The 23,881-nt window shown below is 35.4% G+C and overlaps 1 protein-coding gene, 6 non-coding genes and 2 pseudogenes across 7 annotated transcripts; 4 read left to right on the top strand and 5 right to left on the bottom strand.

Moving 5' to 3' along the window:
- Positions 1-1,238: 1,238 nt before the first annotated feature.
- LOC121414565 lies at positions 1,239-1,357 on the bottom strand. The gene has a single exon (XR_005969876.1). It is a non-coding gene; the product is annotated as a U5 spliceosomal RNA (small nuclear RNA).
- A 1,077-nt stretch (positions 1,358-2,434) lies between these two features.
- LOC121414562 lies at positions 2,435-2,551 on the bottom strand. The gene has a single exon (XR_005969873.1). It is a non-coding gene; the product is annotated as a U5 spliceosomal RNA (small nuclear RNA).
- An 857-nt stretch (positions 2,552-3,408) lies between these two features.
- On the top strand, positions 3,409-3,531 carry LOC121414574 (annotated as a pseudogene).
- A 1,633-nt stretch (positions 3,532-5,164) lies between these two features.
- Positions 5,165-5,283, bottom strand: LOC121414564. The gene has a single exon (XR_005969875.1). It is a non-coding gene; the product is annotated as a U5 spliceosomal RNA (small nuclear RNA).
- A 413-nt stretch (positions 5,284-5,696) lies between these two features.
- LOC121414573 lies at positions 5,697-5,818 on the top strand. The gene has a single exon (XR_005969880.1). It is a non-coding gene; the product is annotated as a U5 spliceosomal RNA (small nuclear RNA).
- A 2,489-nt stretch (positions 5,819-8,307) lies between these two features.
- On the bottom strand, positions 8,308-8,430 carry LOC121414572 (annotated as a pseudogene).
- Positions 8,431-8,913: 483 nt separating this feature from the next.
- LOC121414568 lies at positions 8,914-9,031 on the top strand. The gene has a single exon (XR_005969879.1). It is a non-coding gene; the product is annotated as a U5 spliceosomal RNA (small nuclear RNA).
- Positions 9,032-9,816: 785 nt separating this feature from the next.
- Positions 9,817-9,934, bottom strand: LOC121414561. The gene has a single exon (XR_005969872.1). It is a non-coding gene; the product is annotated as a U5 spliceosomal RNA (small nuclear RNA).
- Positions 9,935-12,464: 2,530 nt separating this feature from the next.
- Positions 12,465-22,786, top strand: LOC121412443 (5'-nucleotidase domain-containing protein 1-like). Its single transcript, XM_041605253.1, has 3 exons — positions 12,465-12,664; positions 17,280-17,371; positions 22,507-22,786. Exons 1-3 carry the CDS (start codon positions 12,488-12,490, stop codon positions 22,784-22,786), a joined length of 549 nt encoding a protein of 182 aa, XP_041461187.1. The 5' UTR covers positions 12,465-12,487.
- Positions 22,787-23,881: the final 1,095 nt, after the last annotated feature.

Genomic DNA, 23,881 nt, shown 5'->3' with positions numbered 1-23,881 from the left:
TGCAAAGAAATATATTCCGAAATGTCATTCCGAAAGTTTCAAAAACTTGGGGGAAAGATCATTTGCTTTTGCATGCCCCACTTTGTGGAATAGCCTCCTGAAGACATAAAAAAATGTACCTTTGTCGAAACTTTCAAAAAATCTTATAAAAAATTTGCTATTTAACTCTTAGCTCTTTATGCGCCTTGAGCATCTATAGAATGGATTTGGCGCTTTACAAGTCTCATTATTATTATCATTATTATATATAATAAATGATTTCAATCTCAGATCTTGTTTCCGCGCCAACTTGAAGAGTTTCAATTCTCTGATATTATACATGTTATAGAGGGCGGTGTGTATCTGGCATACCCGAGAGATCGTGTCCAACACAACAGTAGGTCGATCTAAATTAAAAAATAAAGACAAATGTAAAAACTGCTAAAAGGTACGCCTTTTTCTAAAAATTGGATGCAGATTTAAAAAAGTGTGACGCTTATATTCACAAAAAGGAGTTATGAAAATGTGATATTGTTAAACACCCAGAGTTCCTTCAAAATTATTACAATACACAGTCATACACATCGAAGTTATTCGATAACAAGCAATACACGATACACGAGTCGGTGGTCTGTACTGTTTCCAGAGAATTAGAAGAACAAAGAAACTGCAAATGATATCACAATTCTACATGTTAAATGAAACGGGTTTTACATCAATATAAAGGGAAAATTAAATATCATATCGTTATTTTACAGGGGCCGCTGAACCCCGCCACTTTTTTCCAAAACCGTGTAAAAAAAAATGGCAATATGATTGTGATTTTTAGCATGGTCAGTCCCCCACTTTGAAAGCCGTTCCGCGGCCCCTGTTTTATACAATTACCCTTCCCCAAAAAAGCCACGAGTGACATAATCGGGTTCTTCATGCGATATACCACCACTCAAGTTTTGCTTTTGCGCATAATATAGTAGGCTTATAAACAAAAGTTTGAAATTCTCTCACATTCTTTTGTTCTTGGTCATATTTTCGCGAAGATATACATACTCTCAATCGTTATCATGCATGATACTCCGTTGATTGACTAAACTAATTAAGATAATATAAATACTATAGATTAGAAAAAGTAAAATATTAACCCCCTCCCTCATCCTCCAAGGCGCCAAAAAGAGAAATTTAGCGGATACTCATAAAGAAACATGAATTACTTGATATCTCGTGTTTTATTCCGTATTTCTTTTCTTTGCATAGATATTATGAGCCTCATCAAAAGACAAGGCAGAAAGAAATTATTAAATTCCGATCTTATTGGTCCTCTGCACGGAAATCTTTAGTAAAAGGCGAAAGATTTGTGCGTGATGCAGTGAACCCAAGGATATCAACTAAAGATCTGAGAATCAAGATGTAGTGATGTAAAGATGACTGAATGAATGGTTAGTGTTCAAACTTCACCAAGACTCAACGATGTTCACCTAATTTGAATAAGAATAGAGCATGCGCCAGGGTATGTGCTGATTCATCAGATTAATGAATACGTTATATATGCCTATACAACAAGCACTCCTATACGGGTCTAAAACTGAAGCACAACCATTCGATAAATTCATTCAAATGGAAAGAGATTTTAGAAGAAAAGATTTTACAGAAAATATCTACTTTTCATATGTTAAGTACTTTTTTAATGGCGATATAAGACCATATACCTTTCTGTTAATATACACAAACCATAAACTAAATGCTCATCTTATGTCTAACTTATATTTCAATTTCCCGATCTTTGCTCTGTATCTGTTCCTGCATCACTCACATATCTTTCGGATTTTACTAAAAAAAATGCCGCGCAGAGGGCTTATAAGACCGGCATTTAATAATTTATTTTTGCTTTGTCTTTTGATAGGGCGTAATCATGCAAAATCATGGAAATGAAACAAAAGAATTGAATTGAAATGAATTGAAAAAAAAAGAAAGATATTATAAATGATCTCAATCTCAGATCTAATTGTTTCCGCGCCAACAGTATCAATTCACTGATATTATAGAGGGCGGTGTGTATCTGGCATACCCGAGAGATCAAGGCCGAAACAACAGTAGGTCGATCTAAATAAAAAAATAAAGACAAACGTAAAAACTGCTAAAAGGTACGTCTTTCATTAAAAAATGGATGCAAAATAAATAAATATAAATATATATATATATATATCACTTAATTTCACAAAAAGGGGTTCTGGAAATATGATATTGTTAAACATCCACAGTTCCTTCATAATTATTATAATATAAAACGTCATACACATCGAAGTTATTTGATATCAAAAAAATAAACAAAACAATCCACCACCTCACCGCCTCCGAGGCCCCGACAGGAGCAATCTAGCAGTAATTCAGAAAGGAACTTGAATTATTTTATATCTTCGAACTGTTTTATTTCTTGTTTTCTTTGCATAGATATTATGAGCCTCATCAAAAGACAAGACAGAAAGAAATTATTAAATTCCGATCTTATTGGTCCTCTGCACGGAAATCTTTAGTAAAAGGCGAAAGATTTGTGCGTGATGCAGTGAACCCACGGATATCAAATACAGATCGAGTAATCAATATGTACTTATGTGAAGATGACTAAATGAATGGTTAGTGTTCAAACTTCACCAAGACTCAACGATGTTCACCTAATTTGAATAAGAATGGAGCATGCGCCAGGGTATGCGCTGATTCATCAGATTTGTGAATACGTTATAGGCCTATAGGGGCCTATACAACAAGCACTCCTATAAGCCAGTTCGTAGTTCCTTTCTGCGCATGATCAAAAGATTCTACGCATGATCAGAAGGTCATTTGTACTAAAGTGACATGGTGCTTTAAAATCTAATGAGATAAGCACCAACTTTGATGTCTTGATTATTCATATATTCTTTTGAATTGTCGTTTTCATTTACATCCACAAAAACAACAATGCTTCCACGAACGACTGGTATTTCACAGTTTGTCAAGTACATTGTGCAACATACTAAGATATGCATTCAAAGTAGGAATGCAACAAATACCTTCATTAAGCGTTCATTGGTGTGCTATTCTAGTCACCTGGTCTATTCAATTTCTTCATCCTGCTATGTAAGGCAAGCTTACGTAATATCTTGCTTTGAAATCTGCCTATCATGATGAAAGAAATAAAAGGTCATTTGACCAAAATTGCCCATGAAGTAACTACGAACTGGTTTATACGGGTCTAAAATTGAAGCACAACCATTCGATAATTCAAATGAAAAGAGATTTTAATAGAAAAGATATTGCAGAAAATATCTACTCTTCATATGTTAAGTACATTTTCTTAATGGCGAGATAAGACCAATACTTTTCTGTTAATATATACCAACCATAAACTAAATACTCATCTTATGTCTAATTTATATTTGAATTCCCCGATCTTTGCTGTATCCATGAGTTCTTGCATCACTCACAGATCTTTCGCCTTTTACTAAAAATTTCCATGCAGAGGACTTATTAGTCCTCTGCACGGAAATTAATTTATTTTTGCCTTGTCTTTTGAAAGGGCGGAATGATCTCAATCTCAGATCTTGCTCAAGCGCCAACTTGAAGAGTTTCAATTCACTGATATGTTATAGAGCAGCGCTTCTCAACCTATTTTTACTCGAGGACCATTTTGACTCTCAAATATTTTTCGAGGCCCACCTAGCTACCACAATCTTGAGAAAGAGATATGACTACTTGTCTTTACTCAAAGATGATAATGGGCATATTAGTGCATATAACTTTCAGTAGCCCGGCCTCAGAGCCCCTTCTCCAAACGTATACAACAATGACAACATAACAACTTCATAACAAGAATGCTGAATACTTTCAACATTCGACACATATTACTTATGATTTTGCATCTCTGCCAGTCACGATGAATCAAAATTTTATGTATTCATGGTCATTTTTCTTACAGTTACATTCAGAGACTTTTTAATTTGTTTCCGTCCTCATCCTTTTTAAATCGCTTTAAAAAGGGTCCATTATGATGAAAGTATGTTTCCGTGAAATTTGAACACAAAGCCCTGAAGCACATTCGAAACAAACAGTTCAAGAACTTACTGCATTCGCAAAGGTCCAGTAAATGGGCGACAATTAACTACTAGTAAATTCTACAGAATATGAATACATGATGAGGTTCACATCAAAGTTAGATCGAAACCATCATAATCTGTATGCATGCATATCGCAACACGCATAAAGCATGCTTTTGCTTTGTTTGACCCGGACGTAGACCAATCAAACATTACATATTTGGGCTTTCGGACAGGTCCAGGTCTGTGAAACATACTATAGTTTTTCCCACATTTTTTTACTTCCTCTGGAGCTTCTCGCGGCCCACCGTTTGAGAAGCACTGTTATAGAGGACAGTGTGTATCTGGCATACCCGAGAGATCAAGTCCAACACAACAGTAGGTCGATCTAAATAAAAAAATAAAGACAAATGTAAAAACTGTTAAAAGGTGCGTCTTTCTACACAACTTAAAATTGGATGCAAAATAAAAAATATATCGCTTAATTTCACAAAAGGAGTTATGGAAATGTGATATTGTTAAACACCCACCCATAACTATTATAACATAAAAACGTATACACACATTGAAGTTATTCGATAACAAGTATAACAATACAAGGGATGGTGGTCTGCATTGTTTCCAGAAAGAAAAGAATTAGAAGAACAAAGCAACTGTAAATGATGTCACAATTCTACATGTTAAATAAAACGCGTTTTACCATAATATAAAGGGAAAATGAAATGTTATATCGTCATTTATACAATTACCTTTTAAAATAAAGCACGAGTGACGTAATCGGATTCTTCATGCGCTACCGCCACTCAGGTTTTGCTTTTGCGCATATAAAGAGTATAGGCTTACAAACAAGTTTGGAATTCTCTTATACATTCTTTTATTCTTGGTCATATCCTCGCGAAGATACATACTCTCAATCACTCAGAGTATCATGCACAATACTCCGTTGATTGACTAAAATAGTTCTAACGATATTAATACTATAAAAAGTAAAAAATTAACCCCCTCCCTCATCCCCCAAGGCGCCAAAAGAGAAATTTAGCGGATACTCATAAAGAAACATGAATTACTTGATATCTTCGAATTGTTTCATTTCTTATTTCTTTTTTTGCATAGATATAATGAGCCTCGTCGAAAGACAAGGCAGAAAGAAATTGTTAAATTCCGATCTTGTTTGTCCTCTGCACGGAAATCTTTAGTAAAAGGCGAAAGATTTGTGCGTGATGCAGTGAACCCACGGATATCAAATAAAGATCGAGAATCAAGATGTAGTGATGTAAAGATGACTGAATGAATGGTTAGTGTTCAAACTTCACCAATACTCAACGATGTTCACCTAATTTGAATAAGAATAGAGCATGCGCCAGGGTATGCGCTGATTCATCAGATTTGTGAATACATTAGACATATACAACAAGCACTCCTATATACGGGTCTAAAATTGAAGCACAACCATTCGATAATTCAAATGGAAAGAGATTTTAATAGAAAAGATATTGAAGAAAATATCTACTCTTCATATGTTAAGTACATTTTTTTTTAATGGCGAGATAAGACCATATGCTTTTCTGTTAATATATACCAACCATACACTAAATGTTTATCTTATGTCTAACTTATATTTACATATGATTTAATTCCCCGATGTTTGCTCTGTATCCATGGGTTCTTGCATCACCCACAGATCTTTCGCCTTTTACTAAAAATTTCCGTGCAGAGGACTTATTAGTCCTCTGCACGGAAATTAATTTATTTTTGCCTTGTCTTTTGAAAGGGCGTAATCATGCAAAGAAAGATATTATAAATTATCTCAATCTCAGATCTTGTTTCCGCGCCAACTTAAGAGTTTCAATTTTTCACTGATATTATACATGTTATACCGTGCGTATCCAAAAAAAGTTTACACTTTGAAAAAGCTCTGGGAATTAAAAAATATACAATATGTGGATAATTTTTTTCACATATAATCTTGGGCTCGGGTCTCATCTATCCAATGAAAGTAAAAGTTTTGACAGAATGTTACACTTTGTGAGCACTGTCCATTTTTGTAAAACTCGCAGAAATCTGTTTGCGCAAAAATGCTCGTTTTCACGCAGTCTCAAGGGGAAAGGGCGAAATAAAACTTACCCTGCGATACATTTTTCCTACATTTCCCTTGCACTTTTAGTCAATTAAGATAAAACAGATACATTCAAGCATTTTTAAAACAAATTTGCCACCAAAATTGAAATTTCAACACTTAGTTCGCACAAATTCAATCTTTTTTGTGCCAGCTGCAGAAAACTGAATCTGAACAAAAGTTTTCATGAGAGATCTCCAGCACTTTTTCACTAAGTTTTTGTTATTTAAAGTGGGTTGAAATCTAATATTTATTTAATACTTGTTTCTCCACACTTTTCCCAACCTTGACAATGATTGACAAAATGAAAATCAAGCCTAATTCATTTTATGTAAATCACAGCTCAGTGTAAATCAAATATCGTCCTGATGGCCTTGGTGTGTGGGGGAGTGGGGCGGGGCGCAATGCACTCTTCGAAGTGTATTGGGCAAGGAAAATACTTATAAGAAGGTCAAAGATATCTTCAAATCAATTTTACTTGCTAAATTCTACGTGTTCTTCATGATAAAGGTTTACTTTTATTCGCATAGCTATTCCAAAGTTGTGCGCAAATCATTTTTCACTAACTTTTCAAAATTAAGTGGTGCTCACTCAAGCGGAAATATTTTTCGATAGTTATATCGTCATTTGCTTATATGGATCTGTAGCAATGTAAACATGTGTAAAATCTTCAGGATATTACAAATGTATAATTTTACAGGATTTTTTCAAAGTGTAAACTGTTTTTTGATAAGCACTGTAGAGGACAGTGTGTATCTGGCATTTCTGAGAGATCAAGTCCGAAACAACAGTAGGTCGATCTAAATAAGAAAATAAAGACAAACGTAAAAACTGCTAAAAGGTGCGTCTTTCACTAAAAAGTTGATGCAAAATAAAAAAATATATCGCTTAATTTCACAAAAGGAGTTATGGAAGTGTGATATTGTTAAACACCCACCCATAATTATTATAACATAAAAACGTTACACACATCGAATTTTTTCGATAACAAGTATAACAATACAAGGGATGGTGGTCTGTATTGTTTCCAGAAAGAAAAGAATGAGAAGAACAAAGAAACTGTAAATGATGTCACAATTCTACACGTTAAATAAAACGGGTTTTACATTAATATAAAGTGAAAATGAAATGTTACATCGTCATTTATACAATTACCTTTCAAAATAAAGCACGAGTGACGTAATCGGATTCTTCATGGGATACCGCCACTCAGGTTTTGCTCTTGTATTAGAAGAACAACGAAACTGTAAATGATATCGCAATTCTACATTGTTTGGAATATACTTTGTTATTGCATCGCAGACTTAGTAATTGATGACTGGATAGTTTTTATGTTGGGTGTGTGAATTTTTTTTCTTTCTTTTCTTTCTCACTATCTTACTTGTTTTCTTTCTACTCTTCTTTCTTTCACTCTATGTCTCTTATCTTTCTTCATATTTACCCTTCCTTTATTTCTTTCTTTTCTCTCTTTACTCTTTCCTTTCTTTGTCTTATCTCTTATATCATTTCTAGTTCTCAAACCTTTTTCCACCTTTCCTTATAATTATTTACAGTATTTTTTTAATCATATTTTGATAGCTAAGTTTAAATATTCATGTGTATTTTGTATCATGATATCATTGTAATTTTATGTGTTTTTTTATCCATCAGGACATTGGTGTAAAACAGCAATTCAGCTGATCTTTTTATCCTGAATAAATATTTTCTAATAAATATATAAAACATGTTAAATAAAACGGGTGTTACATCAATATAAAAAGGGAAAATGATATGTTATATCGTTATTTTATACAATTACCCTTCAAAATAAATCACGAGTGACGTACTCGGGTTCTTCATGCGCTACCGCCACTCAAGTTTTGCTTTTGCCCGTAGAGTAGGGGCCTTCAAACAAAAGTTTGAAATTCTCTCACATTTCTTTTGTTCTTGGTCATATTTTCGCGAAGATATATACTCTCAATCATTATCATGCACAATATTCCGATGATTGACTAAAATAAGTAAGATACTATTAATACTACAGATTACCAAAAGGAAAATATTAACCCCCTCCCTCCTTCATCTTCCGAGGCCCCGAAAAGAGTAATTTAGCCGATACTCAGGAAGAACATGATATCTTGGATAAATTTTTTCTTTGTGTAAATGATGTTAGCCTCATCAAAAAGACAAGGCAAAAAATTGTTAAATTCCGATCTTATTGGTCCTCTGCACGGAAATTTTTAGCAAAAGGCGAATGATTTGTACGTGATGCATGCAGTGAACCCACGGATGTCAAATAACGATCTGAGAATCAGTATGTAGTTATGTAAAGATGACTAAATGAATGGTTAGTGTTCAAACTTCACCAATACTCAACGATGCTCTTCTTATTTACATAACAATGGTACATGCGCATGGGTTTGCGCTGATTCACCAGATTACATGAATACATTACAACGCTGGAGCGAAACAATATAATTATAATTAATAGGGCCAAAATTAGAACCGAAAGAGACATTGGACTCTAAACGGCGAGCTGTGATTGAATGAAATGAAAGCCTAACAATTCGAGGATCTTGTTCAAATAAAGATGAATATGTATTATATAAAAAATAAGAACCTGTTTTCCCATTACACGCATGGTATAGGCCTCTACATGTTCCTTTCATTGCGAGCTATATAAGAATATATATATTTTTTAGATTCATAGTTTACAAACCGGCGACTAATTACTCGTTTTGTATTCATATTTCGATATTCAGATCTCTATACAACAATTAGAGGGTTCACTGCATCACGTACAAATCTTTCGCCTTTTACTAAAAATTTCCGTGCAGAGGACCAATAAGATCGGAATTTAACAATTTATTTCCGCTTTGTCCTTTGATGAGGTATAATCTTGAATTTTTAAGAAAGATATCATATTGACCTCAGCCTTGTTATAATCGTGGCAATAAAGAGTTTCATTTCACTGATAGAGGGCAGTACGTATCTAGCGTATCCGATACAACACTGATGACAGAAGGTCGATATGAATAAAAAAGTCGATCTGAATATAAAAGAAATGTAAAACCTTGTAAAACTTAGCTCTATCACTAAAAAATTGATGCAGAATAAGAAAGTTTGTATGGCTTAGTTCACAAAAGGATATGCAAATGAGATATTGTCACACAGCCACAGTTATTAATGTTATGATATGAAACCTATATTGGGCCTATATCTCGGTCCGTTTGACAGTAAAGAAATCGGAAATCATATCAAAGAGAATTAGGATTATGGCAGTTCTGCATATTAATGATACATTATTATACAAAGGAAAAATGAAATTTTATATTGTTATTTCATCTACAATTACCACTCAGCATATGTGTGACGTGATTGAGTTTCTCATTCGCACACCGCCCGTTTTTGTTTGTACATTTTTATTCTTACTTTCTTTTGTTTCAGCTTAGATTTTCGTGAAATTTTGAATACAAGTTATGACAGATTCTCGCAATCATGTCTTGAGATGATTGGTGACTAAAATAACACAGAGAATAATATTGTAGATTGTTTAAAAAAAATAACCGACCACTCCCCCCTCCTCGACAAGAGTGATTTAGCAGTAAATCAGAAAGAAACATGATTTATTTGAAGTCTTCGAATTGTTTCATTTCTTATCTTTGCATAGATATTACGAGCCTCGTCAAATACAAGGCAGAAATAAATTGTTAAATTCCGATCTTATTGATTCTCTGCACGGAAATCTTTAGTAAAAGGCGAAAGATTTGTGCGTGATGCAGTGAACCCACGGATATCAATTAACGAACGAGAAATCAAATTGTAGTTATGTGAAGATGCCTTAATGAATGGTTAGTGTTCAAACTTCACCAAACTCAACGATGTTCACCTAATTTAAATAAGAATAGAGCATGCGCCAGGGTATGCGCTGATTCATCAGATTTGTGAATACATTATAACAAGCAGGCCTCGACTGTTCCTTTTTAACCATTTGGAACATGCTACTTATTTAAATGCAAAGAAATTACACTATTCAATTCAATTCTATTTCAATCATAAAATCATGGAGCTATTACTGTTAATAGCTCTATGATAATATCATAAAATATATACAAAGTAACATGCAACAATCGAGAATTAATCTAATGAATGAAATTGGAGACTTATATGAAAGTTAAACAACTTGTAAGCCATATAGTTCCCCAAAACAGGGAAAAGAAACACATGTTACGATATAATACAAACACACACACACACACACCATGACACGATGATACATAGGTACTTAAAAAAGAGTTACAAGGAATAGGAAGAGACAAGCTGTCTCTTCAATAAAACCTTATAAGATGAAAATGTAGTGCATGACATAAAATTATTAGGTAAATTGGTCGAAATACGGGGACCGTTGTGTCTAAACGAGTTGAGTAAGGACTGAGACGAAACCTTTGGGTGATGGTATTTTATTCATGTGCGGGTATTATGGGAATGGATTGATTTATTAAGAGTAAAAATTTGACAAATTATGTTAGGTGCAATACTATTATTAACATTAAACATCATTATGGCAGTTTGGAATGTAATCGTGTTTGTAACCTAGGACGAGAGTGAGCTTGAAAATGAGAATTTGTAAATATTCCGAGGGCTTTCTTTTGCTGTTTGTATAAAGATTTTAATTTAGTTTTCCCCACTGCTGCCCAGGCAATGGTGTAATAATGTAAGTATGGTACTATGAAAAATAAATTTAAGAAAAATCTCGACCTTTTAAATATATATACATATATTTCATATATATGTTCTTCATGGCGAGATAAGGTCATGCAATTTTTCATTCATGCTTTTACAAACCACTATCAAATATTCATTTTGCATTCATATTTGTTTTCCAGATCTCTACAGCCGACATCCGTGGGTTCACTGCATCACGCACAAATATTTAATTTGCCTTTACTAAAAATTTCCGTTCAGATGACCAAATATTTAGAAAAAACGCATTTTAATTCATTCTCATAAAAGAGTTCAAGCTCAAGTTCAATTTTGTGAAACCTCTATTACATGTCATCCAACGAAACAACAACAGAATTAATAAGTGATAATGACTTGTAAGTAAGACATGCCTGACTATGTACACAAATATCGGGGGGGGGGGGGGGCGGGGGTCTTAATGTGACATCATATAGCACCATATTGGTCGCATTGCCAACAACAGGATGATCTAAAATATTGTTAATGATCTCAACATTCAAATGCTCATAACTTTCTTATTATTCTTTTTTTCTTCTTAAAATTCCTTCGATTTTGTTATTTAACTTTCGGTTTTATTCCCGTCAACTATTTTCAATGGTTTCACTCTCCTTGTTATAATATTGCTATAATCAAGCCATTTAAGATTTGTGTCCGTTTGGTCTACTAGGAGATGACTTTATCAGATAATGGCCATCCGGGCTTAACTCACTTGGGGTCTGTTGCAGAAAGAGTTGCGTTTAAACGCAAGTCTCGAATACGGGTGCTTCATAGGCTGAAAATAAAATTGCACAATATTTTTGGAGTTGCGGTTGATTGTACCTCTTTCTGCAACTTGCCCATGTTCTACTATCAATTTGGTGAAATTTCTATAAATTTTCGTGCAACGCAACACCCACTTGGTCTATCAATTAAGTGAGTTGTCATTTAGTCTGGTCCATGCTAACTTCGTCTCCTAACAATTTACATCCTTGGCTACTTGGTTCATAAACAGTCCATCTTATCAGTCAATGGTATCAGACTCAGTGTACATGAGACGAAATTGAAAGAAACAAAAAACTGATATAGCCTAACCGGTATTTAGACAAGGTGGTAAGAGGGCTTGGTAATTAAACGAATTGGTTGTAGACGGACTGGTTGCAGACGAACTAGAATTCGACCATGTGGGATGGATCATGAGACCAAATGAAAATCACACAAGTTGGCTGTTGATCAAGTAACAATTTACTTGCAGGATCCTACAATTTTTGAGCTCTCGTAACAAAATCTGTCAGGTGGGACCATCATTTCACATATATTTTACGATTATTGTATCATAATTTCAGAGCAAATAACATTAAAACGATTTTTAGCTTTTGAGCCCCATTACAATGTCCAATGTATTGAAGTTAACCTAATCGTGAAATATTTTAAGATTTAAAAAGTTATAGATATTTCTGGTAAATTTTTCGTGTGTCTGTTGCCGTTGGTAATTTAGGGAAATTCCCTTATGCAGTTTGTCGACGTTGAGGGCCATCCATCTTGATGTGTCTGATCTGAGCTGTTTGGAGTACAATATGTACAGCGCGAAAATCAAAGCAAACGTGTATATGTCCATGCATATCGGTATATGGCACCTGTTCGCTCCCGCAGTGTATTGAACGTCGCTCTCTATTTTTTAGGACATTCTTCTGTCAAAATGTCTTCTTTCTCGCGACCAGCTAAATTGTCATTCAATGATTTTGATGCAGTCGGTGTAGATTTAGATCATACTCTGTGTAAATACAAGTTGGATAACACGTTTCCGGTAAGTAGAACTAATTTTCGTTGAGCAGTGCCAAACAAATTGCACTGCACCGCAGCTGCAGACATGCTAACCCAGGCTACTTCACGGGCCGGAGCTCTCTACTGTGAAGTCTACACAGTCCAGACATGCAGTCAGTATTGGCAATGCCTATGAATCAGAATGGTCATTTTGTCTTTGAATCAATTACTAACTGTCATCTACCTGGTGGCTGTGTGTCACGTTGGTAATTATTTTGAAGGACCTTCCTGCTTTTCCGTGCCCCATTGCATTTGTTATTGATTTCTTGACAGAATCAAATAACCCAGGGCACTCACACGTGACGTATTGCGAGGTTTGCTCACACATATTGCGAGGTTAGTCTGTTATCACTCACACGTATTGTGCGGTTAGTATGTTATACGAACCTCGCACCACGTACGTGGATTTTAGAGTTGTCGGGTATTTTTTAAACTAGATTTTTTTATTCATTGTATGCGCAATTTCAATGAGTTTGATGAAATAAAGTCAGACACCAATAAATGGCCATGCGTTTTGAGTTGGGCCCATTTCCGTTACAACTCAAAGTTTCCTCCAAAATCTCATTGTTTCATACAATTGCATTTTTCTTATGTTTGACATCCTATACCCATAAAAGTATATTTTGAAAGGAAATTGTCTGAGGAATTCAAAAATGCAACCAGAAAAGGCATAAGGTAATGTCATAAAAAGTTAAAGGTCAAAATATGTGGAAAACTGAAAAAATATACTTCCCAATTAATCTGAGAATCAGATAAACTTTACACCATATCGTAATTGAAATTACAAATAATGATTTGATATACTCTGTGTAAATACAAGTTGGATAACACGTTTCCGGTAAGTAGAACTAATTTTCGTTGAGCAGTGCCAAACAAACTGCACTGCACCGCAGCTGCAGACATGCTAACCCAGGCTACTTCACGGGCCGGAGCTCTCTACTGTGAAGTCTACACAGTCCAGACATGCAGTCAGTATTGGCAATGCCTATGAATCAGAATGGTCATTTTGTCTTTGAATCAATTACTAACTGTCATCTACCTGGTGGCTGTGTGTCACGTTGGTAATTATTTTGAAGGACCTTCCTGCTTTTCCGTGCCCCATTGCATTTGTTATTGATTTCTTGACAGAATCAAATAACCCAGGGCACTCACACGTGACGTATTGCGAGGTTTGCTCACACATATTGCGAGGTTAGTCTGTTATCACTCACACGTATTGTGCGGTTAGTATGTTATACGAACCTCGCACCACGTACGTGGATTTTAGAGTTGTCGGGTATTTTTTAAACTAGATTTTTTTATTCATTGTATGCCAGGGCTCCACACTAACCCATTTTTTCTACTGGTCCAACCTATTCATGTCGGACCAGTAGATACCCAGTTTTTCAAATTTTTACTGGTCCGAACCTAAAATCTACTGGTCCCAAAAAATTAAAGAAAACATTAAAAAAGGTGCAAGTTTATTTTTCTAGCCTTTCGTTACCCCCCCCCCCCAATAAAATGAAGGAATGAAGGACAAAAAGAAAGCAAGAAAGAAAGAAAAAAAGAAAGAAAGAAAGAAAGGAAGGAAGGAAGAAAAAAAAGAAAAGCTAAAGAAAGGACAGATGAGAAGGAAGAACAAGAACAAACCAAAGAAGGAAAGGATGGAAGGAAAAAAAGAAGGAACAAAAATAAAAATGAAAGAAAAGAAAAAAGAGATGAAGGAAAGAAATGAAGCAAGCAATACAGAAAGAAAGAACAAATCAAGAAAGTTGTAAAGGAAAGAAAGAAGCAGTAAAAAAGAAAGGGTAAAAGGAGAGATGGAAAGAAGGACAAAAGAAAGAGAGGAAGGAAGGATTGAAAGAAGGAAGAAAGGAATTAAGGAAGAAATAAAGGAAAGGTAAAATGATAGAAGGAAAGAAATAAAAGGAAGGGAAGGAAAGAAGCAAGCAATATAAAAAAAGAAAAGGTAAAAGAATAGATGGAAGGTAGGAAAAAAAAGAAAGACTGAGAGACAAAGAAAGGAAGGAATGAAAGAATAAAGGAGAGAAAGGAAGCAAGCAGTCAAAAAAAGAAAGGAAAGGTAAAGATCTAACAAAGGGAAAAGGGAAAGAACAAGACAGAAGAAAGGAAGGAATGAATGTAAGAAAGAGAGAAAGGGCTGAAAGAAGGAAGAAATAGAAAAAAAACAAGAAAGGGTAAATAAATGATGGATGGAAGGGAGAAAGAAACAAACAATGTAGGAAAGAAAAGGGTAAAAAGAAGGGAGGAAAGAAAGGAAGAAGAGATGAGATGAATATAAGATGGATGGACTCAAGAAATAAACTTTAAGAAAAATATTTTTAAAAAAGAAAGAAAGAAGAAAGGAAGAAAGAAGGAAGGAAGGAAGGAAGGAAGAAAGGAAGAAAGAAAGAAGGAACAAGGAAGGAAGAAAGAAAGGAAGAAAGAAAGAAAGAAATAGAGAAAGGAAGAAAAGAAAGAAAGAGAGAGAGTGAGAAAAATATTTTTTAAAAGGATAGAAAGAACTAAAAGAAAAAAAAGGAAATTAAAAAAGACAGTAACAAAAAAAATGAAGTAGGGAAGAAACAAAGAAAGATTGAAAAGAAAGAAGGAAAGAAAGATAGGAAGAAAACAGAGGAAGAAAGCTTGAAGTTTTATCCTAAATGATTTATCAGTTTCTTTTTTGGCTCGATTAAAACAGCTACGAAAGAAAGTCAGAAACCAAGTGTATCAACACACACACAAATGCATATGTGGGGCTATATTTCAGACGATATCACCCAAAACCCGATCTGTTTGAACCAAAACAGATGTGAAAATATCTCCTTTTACTGCTTACAAATGATAGAGTTATTCCAATTTTTAGGAAATACGGACATTATAAGAGCCTTCCATGAGTATGAACCGTGAATTTTGATAGTTCTGTGAGAGATTTCTGCCAGAGTTTACTTTAGCCAAGCTTCGTTTGAGCAGCCAGTAGAGAAGGTACCATGTGGGTGTGTGGCTGGCTACATGTACACTGCACTGCATGCACTGTACTGTATGCTACTCTAGTAACACGTGCGATTCATTCTGTGTGTATTCTGTGTGTGAATGACAGAATTTAACGCAGGGGAAGTGGTTTGCAGTGAATTTGACCATTTCTGGAAAAGTTATTGGCCCAACAATGGTTTTTATTACTGGTCATGTTGGACCCTTAAATCTTGCTATTTTTGGAAAAATTACTGGTCCGACAATGATATTTTTTACTGGTCATGTCGGACCAGTAAATCTTCCTATTTCTGAAAATCTACTGGCCCTACGGCGATTTTTACCGTCTGGGACCGTCGGACCGCCGCTAGTGTCGAGCCCTGTGTATGCGCAATTTCAATGAGTTTGATGAAATAAAGTCAGACACCAATAAATGGCCATGCGTTTTGAGTTGGGCCCATTTCCGTTACAACTCAAAGTTTCCTCCAAAATCTCATTGTTTCATACAATTGCATTTTTCTTATGTTTGACATCCTATACCCATAAAAGTATATTTTGAAAGGAAATTGTCTAAGGAATTCAAAAATGCAATCAGAAAAGGCATAAGGTAATGTCATAAAAAGTTAAAGGTCAAAATATGTGGAAAACTGAAAAAATATACTTCCCAATTAATCTGAGAATCAGATAAACTTTACACCATATCGTAATTGAAATTACAAATAATGATTTGACGAGTTCAAATGATCATAAGCTTTACACCCTTATCTGCGGTTACCAAATTGGCAAATTAGCTAATGAGAATTAAATGGAAAAGCGATGATTAATTCTCGATAGCTATTTTGCCAATGTCAGAAGTTTAAAGTAGTCAATAGGATACCCAGGTGTTAAATGGGTGTCCGGTAGGATGTGAAAGCCTATATGTAGTATGCTTAGCAATTGAGTCTTGGAACTCTTGTTGGAATGCTCCCCAGGGAGTAGAGAAGGTGCATACATTGTATGCGGGCATGCAAGGATCCGATGACCGGGGTAATAATATGTCTGTAAAGCACTTAGAGACGTCGTTCCGATGTATTAAGCGCTATAATGCGGAATATTATTATTATTGTTATTAAACACTTTTTTAAAAATTCACCTTTTTTCAATGTAAAGCAAAGGTAAGTACATGCATATCATGCAATGAAACTAAGTCCAGGTTAATAATGGTTTCTGACCTGATTGAAATGAAAGTTGATGATCTGCTTATCAACACAATGTTTCATTTTCTTTATCACCACAGACAATGTTGTTTGATTTTTTTTTAAATCTTCAGAGACATACTAACAGCACATGCAATATGCCTCTTACAGTATATAAATTTGTAAACATGGCAGGGTATAACTGTTGATGAGTCCTTCTCCTCCACAGTTGAAGAAGTCTGCTGGGCAAACCCTTCACTCAAAATAAGGGTCTGAATGTGCAGCCTACTCATGCCTTGTGTACTGAAGGCCTGTATTGGAACAGCAAGTTTTGTATGTGCTAGTCTTTGCATGGAGGCACACTTGTTGATCAAAGTTCCAATGAGGGTCTGTCCCTGCAGACTACAATTGAAGTAGAATGTGACTTTCCTGTAGATGATTGACAACATGCTTACTTTGATTTTCTCTTTGCAGTTGATTTATAAGAGTCTAGCTGAGGCAGTTGTTAGCAGGAAGGGGTACAGTGCAGAGCTTCTTGAGCCTTTTGATAAAGACAAAGACTTTTGGTAAGTAATGACAGTGGAAAAAATGGACACGGGGCATGCTCACCCCTGGAAATGCTGCAAAGAGCCTAGGAAAAAGAAAAATAAACCTCTTGGGTTTAATGTTAACTGATATTTGATGGAAAGTAAATGGGCTGATGAGCTAAAAAAAGTATTCCCCCCCGAATAAAATTGATTTGTGCTCCCTGCGACAAGAAATATTTTGATGCTTGGTATTTCTGAAAGATCATCTTGGGTAGTTACTTGGTCTTCGTCCAAAAAATTTCATTAGGTGGTTTCAAACCGCCTCGATCACAAGAATCCCCGTTAAATTACGAGAACTTTTTAAGGCTAAAAAATACCCGTTAATTATTCCTGCATTCACACCGCCCCGAAACACATCCTTCGGGATAAGTTCCCAAAGTTACGAGCATGCGCAGTGTGGTCTGATAAGCAGGCAAGGCGGGAGATTCAAAATCACTAGCCCAGCAGCCACCCACGCCGCCGCGCCCAACGACACGCTGGGAGAAAAGTTCCCGTAATTTGCTTTCACATTGCCAAAATACCTGCGACCTTGGAAAAATCCCCACGAAAGTTCTCGTAATTTCGCCAAATTTTCTTTCGGGGAGATTACGCGTAGTTTGCTTTCACATTACCAAAATACCTGGTATTTTCTGATCGGGTAAATTTCCCGATCAGAGAATACCTGGAACTGGCGAACTTCGAGGCGGTCTGAAATCACCTATTGTTGCAGTGAAGATTCCATTATTTCATAGGTGTATGTGTATGCTACTTGTACTCAGATCTCATGGATAATAAAGTCAATCTTGCCTTGTAAGACTTTCACTAGAAATTCCTTACATGTAGTTCCCTTTGGCACTAGGACTATTTGATTTTATTTTTAGCCTCAATATCATTAGAGACATGCTCCAATCTTTAACCCTATCTAGGCCGGGGGGGGGGGGGGCCTCCGAGGCCCCCCTCAACGAATCGCGCGATAGTTTTTACTTTAAAATCTTGCGCAACTTTTGAGACAAATTTTGCGTCACCCGGGTATGTGGTTCCGAAATTACGCAATATTATGTAAGTGCATGTCAGACCGAAAATTGCTCAAAAACGTGATTTCGTGTACAAAGTCAATGCAAATTGTGTTTTCAACCAAATTTTATAAATGTATGATTATTTTTAGTATTGCTAGTCTAAATGTATTCATTTTATGTTTTTATGATCACATAAGAGTCCCCAACAAATTTCATTGAAAAAACAATGAAAAACAAAAGGTAAAAAAAACAAAAAAATACATAAGAAATTGCAAAAAACAATATAATACATAAGAAAATGATTTGATATCACAATTTTATTCATGTACTCTTGCTTAGGACACCACAAAGAGTTTCTATACCAAAAATTAGTACATTTGGAGCTTTATTTAGGGAGTTAGAGGAAAAAGTATGATTTCGCATACTAATTACGCATAAATTAGCATAATCACTTAATAGCGATTCGCATGAAATAAATTACTATACAATCTTGTAGATTATGTCCCAGGCAACCTGTGTGCCAATTTTCGGCGCGATCACGCGGTCAACGGCAGAGATCTTAAGGGGGGGGGGGGCCTGGGAGGCCCCCCCATAGGAACTCCCAAAATACCCGGCCTAGATAGGGTTAAACCCTGAATTGGTCTAAAAAATTATAAGTTGAATCTGTGAGCCACTGCTTTACACCTGCATTGTACATGTACATGAAATATAACATCACAGCTTGCCAATAAGAAATGGTTCTAAGTTGTCACCTGACCCTCTCCACCACTCTTTCCAGTTTGGAGCTAGTGTTATTCTTCATGCTTTCCATATATCTGACTGATCTCTCATCAAGAAGACGTTCCACCACCTGGCACATCATTGATGGATGCAGGAGATGGTCCTTCGGGATGCTTTCCACCCTCCATTGCTTCTTCCAGTCAAAGAATTGGTTGTAGAGATCATCATGTCGGTCTAAATATTGAATTGTTTGCCTGTTTCTTCAGAGTAGGGAACTATTGGACATGAATAAAAGAGCCCGGAGGTAGGACAAGATCACAGTCCTTCTTTGGTGGACCATAAACAACTGGCACAAGATTGTTCTGGAGTTCATCCCAGGCCTTTATGATGTAGTTATTGCAATCTTCCAGAGCAAGATAGAATTCGTATTGTCTAAGATTGTCCTTGCAGTTCAATGTTGTATTGCATTCTGAGATTCCTACACATGGATTAAAGATATCAATAGCGATGTGTTCAGCAAGTTCCTGGACAAATTTCAGTCGTTCCCACTTCCTGTCCTTCTGCTGTGTCCAATTCGTTGCAACCCTTGACTTTTCCTTGATCTTTGTCACCTTCCTAAAATCTCCAAGGAGATTCCCCTCATGTCTCCTGTAAGACATGGTATAGTCATACATTGTAGGTGTTATTATGGTACTTGATAGATGGTGTGATGTTTCTTTGGGTGGTGGCTGGGCTCTGAGCAGAAAAGAAGATCCACTTTTGCCCGAGCTTCTTTAGTCTTTGCATCTTCCCAGAGGAGAGATAATGAAGAAGGACTGCATCACTTGTTGCCATGGTCTCAAAGCTGGTATTCTCTGTAAGTTGAAGACTGCAAGGTAGACCTGGACATGGGAAGTCTGTTCTTCTATTTCTTGATGTCCTGTTTTGTCTGGTTGAAGTTATCTTTCCATATTTGGACTTGCTTGAAACAGGAATCAGATTGCAACTCAACAGCTATACCTATTTCATGTAATGTTGTTTTGGTGTTTACTGTGATGCTTTGCTGCCATTAATTCCTTATATTAAAAGTTTCTATATTTTTATGCTGGTTTGAGTTGTCTTGTGCGCTGTTGGGTTTCTTGTAATATTTCCCCTGTATTAATATTGTTTTGTCTTTCCTTGGTACATGTAGAGTCAATACCAAGTCATGGCAAGAGAAGTAGTCATGTTGAAGGAGGTACCAAGAAGTAAAATATGAACAGCCATGCTTGACAAAGCCCCATCCATCTTGGTGTCCTTGCCATTCCGCTCTCTGTAATTCAGAAACTTTGGAAATAATCTGTATTAGGGATTGTGATTGTGAAGGGTGCATCCAATATGATTAGGAACTTTCAGGAAGGCATTATATTAATTATGGGAAAGAGGATGTATTGTTTAATAGCTCAGAGCAGATTTTTAATTTTTTTAACATTATTTTTTAAAAATCTGAATGTATTGGCCTCTTCCCCTTTCAAAAACTTCCCATCACCTTTATACTGCACTTCAAAGTTCAAACACCAATTATTACACCAATGGAATTTTGAAATGCAGCAGTCTAATTGGGATTTGTGATCTTATAATAAGTTATATATTTTTTCTTATTTGTAATAAATTTGTCAATGTTTACCAAATTATACACTTTATAAGTCATTAAAAATGCCTTTTTAATTTGAATGAATGACTTTAAAAGTAGTCTTATTCCTAAAGCTGGAGAAATATAAATCTTTGATCTATTCAGTCTTATTTGCATGTGGTGTGTTGTATTATGAATTAGAATGCACATGGAATACTAGTATGTTTTATAATCCACAATGAGAAAAATTTACTTAATTACATACATGCATGCACTCTAGATCTGTGCATACTTCAAATTTTAAATGAATTTAAAACAAACTTACTCTGAATGACTTTGCATTCTGCAGTCATACATGGGCAAGCAGAAGTTCACTTTTGAAGTAATTCTTCATTATTTCTGATCAATGTTCACTCATCCAAGTTTTGTGGCTTTCATCAAGGATTGTGTTGTATTAAGAAGAAAATTTCTGTAATAAAGAACTGTATCTTTCATTGTTTGATATTTACCCAGTTCTACATGACTAAGTCTGTAATGAACTCACATACAAAGTTGGACTTCGTTGTTCTTTTTGAATTATCAATGAAAAATTCATGGTTGAGAAGATTGTGAAGTTGACAGAAAGTTGAAAACAGTAACAACCAGCGTGGGAAGATGTGTGTCAGTGCATTCTGACTGGAAGGTCATTCACACACTCTTCCAATTGAGTTTTATCATTTTTACTTTGTATTTTACCACTAGCATAGCGTCACCGAAGTGATAATGTCACAAATACCCATCCACTTCAGTGTGTACTTTCTATGTAGAAATTTGTTAATGAGAATTTTCAAGTATTTTTTATTATAAACTGAAAGTTTGAAAATAAAATGAATAAAAAAAGAAGATTTTGAAGTAGAAAGGATTTATATAAAATCTTGTTTATTGTTTTCATTGAATAAAGGGGAAGAAGAGGGGAGGTGGTGTGAGTCCAAGGGGGCTGTGTCATACAGCTGTTTGTAAGGTAAGAGCCACTGTACAAAGACTGATGAACCTTTCTTACACACTTAAAGGGGAAGTTCACCCTGACAAAAAGTTCATTGTAAAAATAGCAGAAAAAATAATAAAATATATTGCCGAAGGTTTGAGAAAAATTCATCAAATAATTAAACAGTTATTAGAATTTCTATTGTGACGTCATATGCGAGCAGCATTCCTACATTGCATTGATAGCAAATGGTAAAAAATCAATGAAATGTCATTTTCTCAGAAAATTGAAAATGGTTTTCACTTAACCTTTGTATATCAATAGACAAATCATTTCACACCCAATCATCAATAGAAAACAAAATTAAGTCATCAGGAACCATCAAAAATTTGAAATTCATGCTTTTTATATTACATAACAAATGGGGCAGCTGCTCGTTTATGACGTCACAAATCCAAAACTTTGAACTCTAATAACTTTCTTACTCTTTGACAGATTTCCCTCAAACCTTCACCAATATTTTTTACTATTTTTACAACAAAGTTTTCTTCAGGGTGAACTTCCCCTTTAATCATCGCCAAGTGTGAATATACCATTTACCACAAGAAAGGATCACCGGTCGTTCTTAAAGTCGCTCTTAACTTACGAATTTTAGGGACCATATTATTTTTGTACCATCTAAAATCTTTTGTCTAATATGAATGGATTCGTGCCCATGTGAGCAGAGGAGGGGGGGGGGGGGGGGGTGGATGGAGAGAGAATTTATGTGTATTTATGTTAAAGAGGTTAAATCTATCAATAGATATTTAATTTTAGCTTGTTATGTCTGTCCATTTCAATCCAGCACAAAGGGTCTGGTCTTTGATGCCAAGAAGGGGAATTTCCTGAAGCTGTCTAGAGAGGGCGACATACTGAGGGCAAGCCATGGGACCACACCTCTGAGCCAGGTGGAAGTGTGCGAGATCTACGGTAGTCAAGCAAGATGGGAACACTTTGACTTCTTGAAAGATACCCTCAAGCAAACAGGTAGGAAGAGGATAAGTATAGACCTGTCCATCACCACATCCTTTGTTACTCCTATGCCGGTGGCAGCTATTTGTGACAAAGTAACTTTTTTTGTTTAACCAATTTTACAGCCAGAAAATCAACACCATATTCTGTGTTTTTTATGTTGTTATACTGGCAAGAAATTCACAATTCATTTTATCATATAAAAAATAGTGGTTTACATAGACATTTTTTGAGTAAAATTGTATTTTTGCATCATTATTTTGAAGAGTTGATTTTGGATATTGCCGCGATCTGAATCAAGATTTCCCCTATAGAAACATGTGATATAACGGTTGTGTGTAGCAATACACGTACTTCTATGGGCAGAGCAAAGGCGAGTGTGCGAAGGCATTGAGCTCAGAATTGACCAATGACAGAGCGGTACGATGTTCCTCACCCAGCACTACTCGCCCATTCGCTATTGTTACATGAATATTCATGAGGTATCGATCGGGTCTTTTGCAGGCCGGTATGGTAGTATTCTTGTGTCAAGGCTTTTTTTGTGCCTGCAAATGTGCACGGTTTGGGGGAGATTTTTATTTTGTATTTTTTTTTTGGGGGGGGAGGTTTTATACTTTGTTTTTTGCATTCTCACAATATTGTTCTCGTTATGAATATATGAGTAAAGAAGGCTGTCATCCAACTCTCGTCGCACTGCAATCATCACACTCATTGTTTATTTATTAATTTATTATTGTAATTATTATTATCATTATTAGTATGACTATTATCATTATCATTATTATATTATTGTTATTTTAATTATAATTATCATTTTCGATATTTTTCTCCTTCACCTTATTCTTATTATCATTAAAGGGATGGTCCGGGCTGAAAGTTTTATAGTTTTATAAATAGGGCAGGATTCACTGAGCAAATTACCGAAAAATTCATAAAAACTGGATAACAAATAACAAAGTTATTGAATTTTAAAAGTCAATGCGGCAAGGGCGAAATAAAATGTATGATGTGTGTGATCTTTTATTTACAAAATTCTGTGAATGTCATGCATTTGCCGCAATGCGTTTTTTTTTCATTCTTCCTCATTTGTTTTATTAGCGAGAAATAATTAATATTAATCAATGTATCATTTCTTCCGATGATCCGCTTTCTTTTGATTTTCCCTTTTTGCCAGCAAAACGATGATGGGTAAATAACCCTACACGCTG

The sequence above is a fragment of the Lytechinus variegatus genome, chromosome 4 (assembly GCF_018143015.1).
Source record: "Lytechinus variegatus isolate NC3 chromosome 4, Lvar_3.0, whole genome shotgun sequence".
Taxonomy (NCBI): Eukaryota; Metazoa; Echinodermata; class Echinoidea; order Temnopleuroida; family Toxopneustidae; genus Lytechinus; species Lytechinus variegatus.
The sequence above is the reverse complement of the archived record's forward strand: the minus strand, read 5'-3'. Positions and strand labels throughout refer to the sequence as shown.

What these genes read in the sequence shown, in the direction of transcription:
- LOC121412443 (XM_041605253.1), top strand. Translation starts at nt 12,488, where the DNA reads ATGGCACCTGTTCGCTCCCGCAGTGTATTGAACGTCGCTCTCTATTTT. An exon ending in AGTTGGATAACACGTTTCCG is followed by an intron (nt 12,665 to 17,279) that starts GTAAGTAGAACT and finishes TTCTCTTTGCAG; the next exon opens with TTGATTTATAAGAGTCTAGC. An exon ending in GATAAAGACAAAGACTTTTG is followed by an intron (nt 17,372 to 22,506) that starts GTAAGTAATGAC and finishes ATTTCAATCCAG; the next exon opens with CACAAAGGGTCTGGTCTTTG.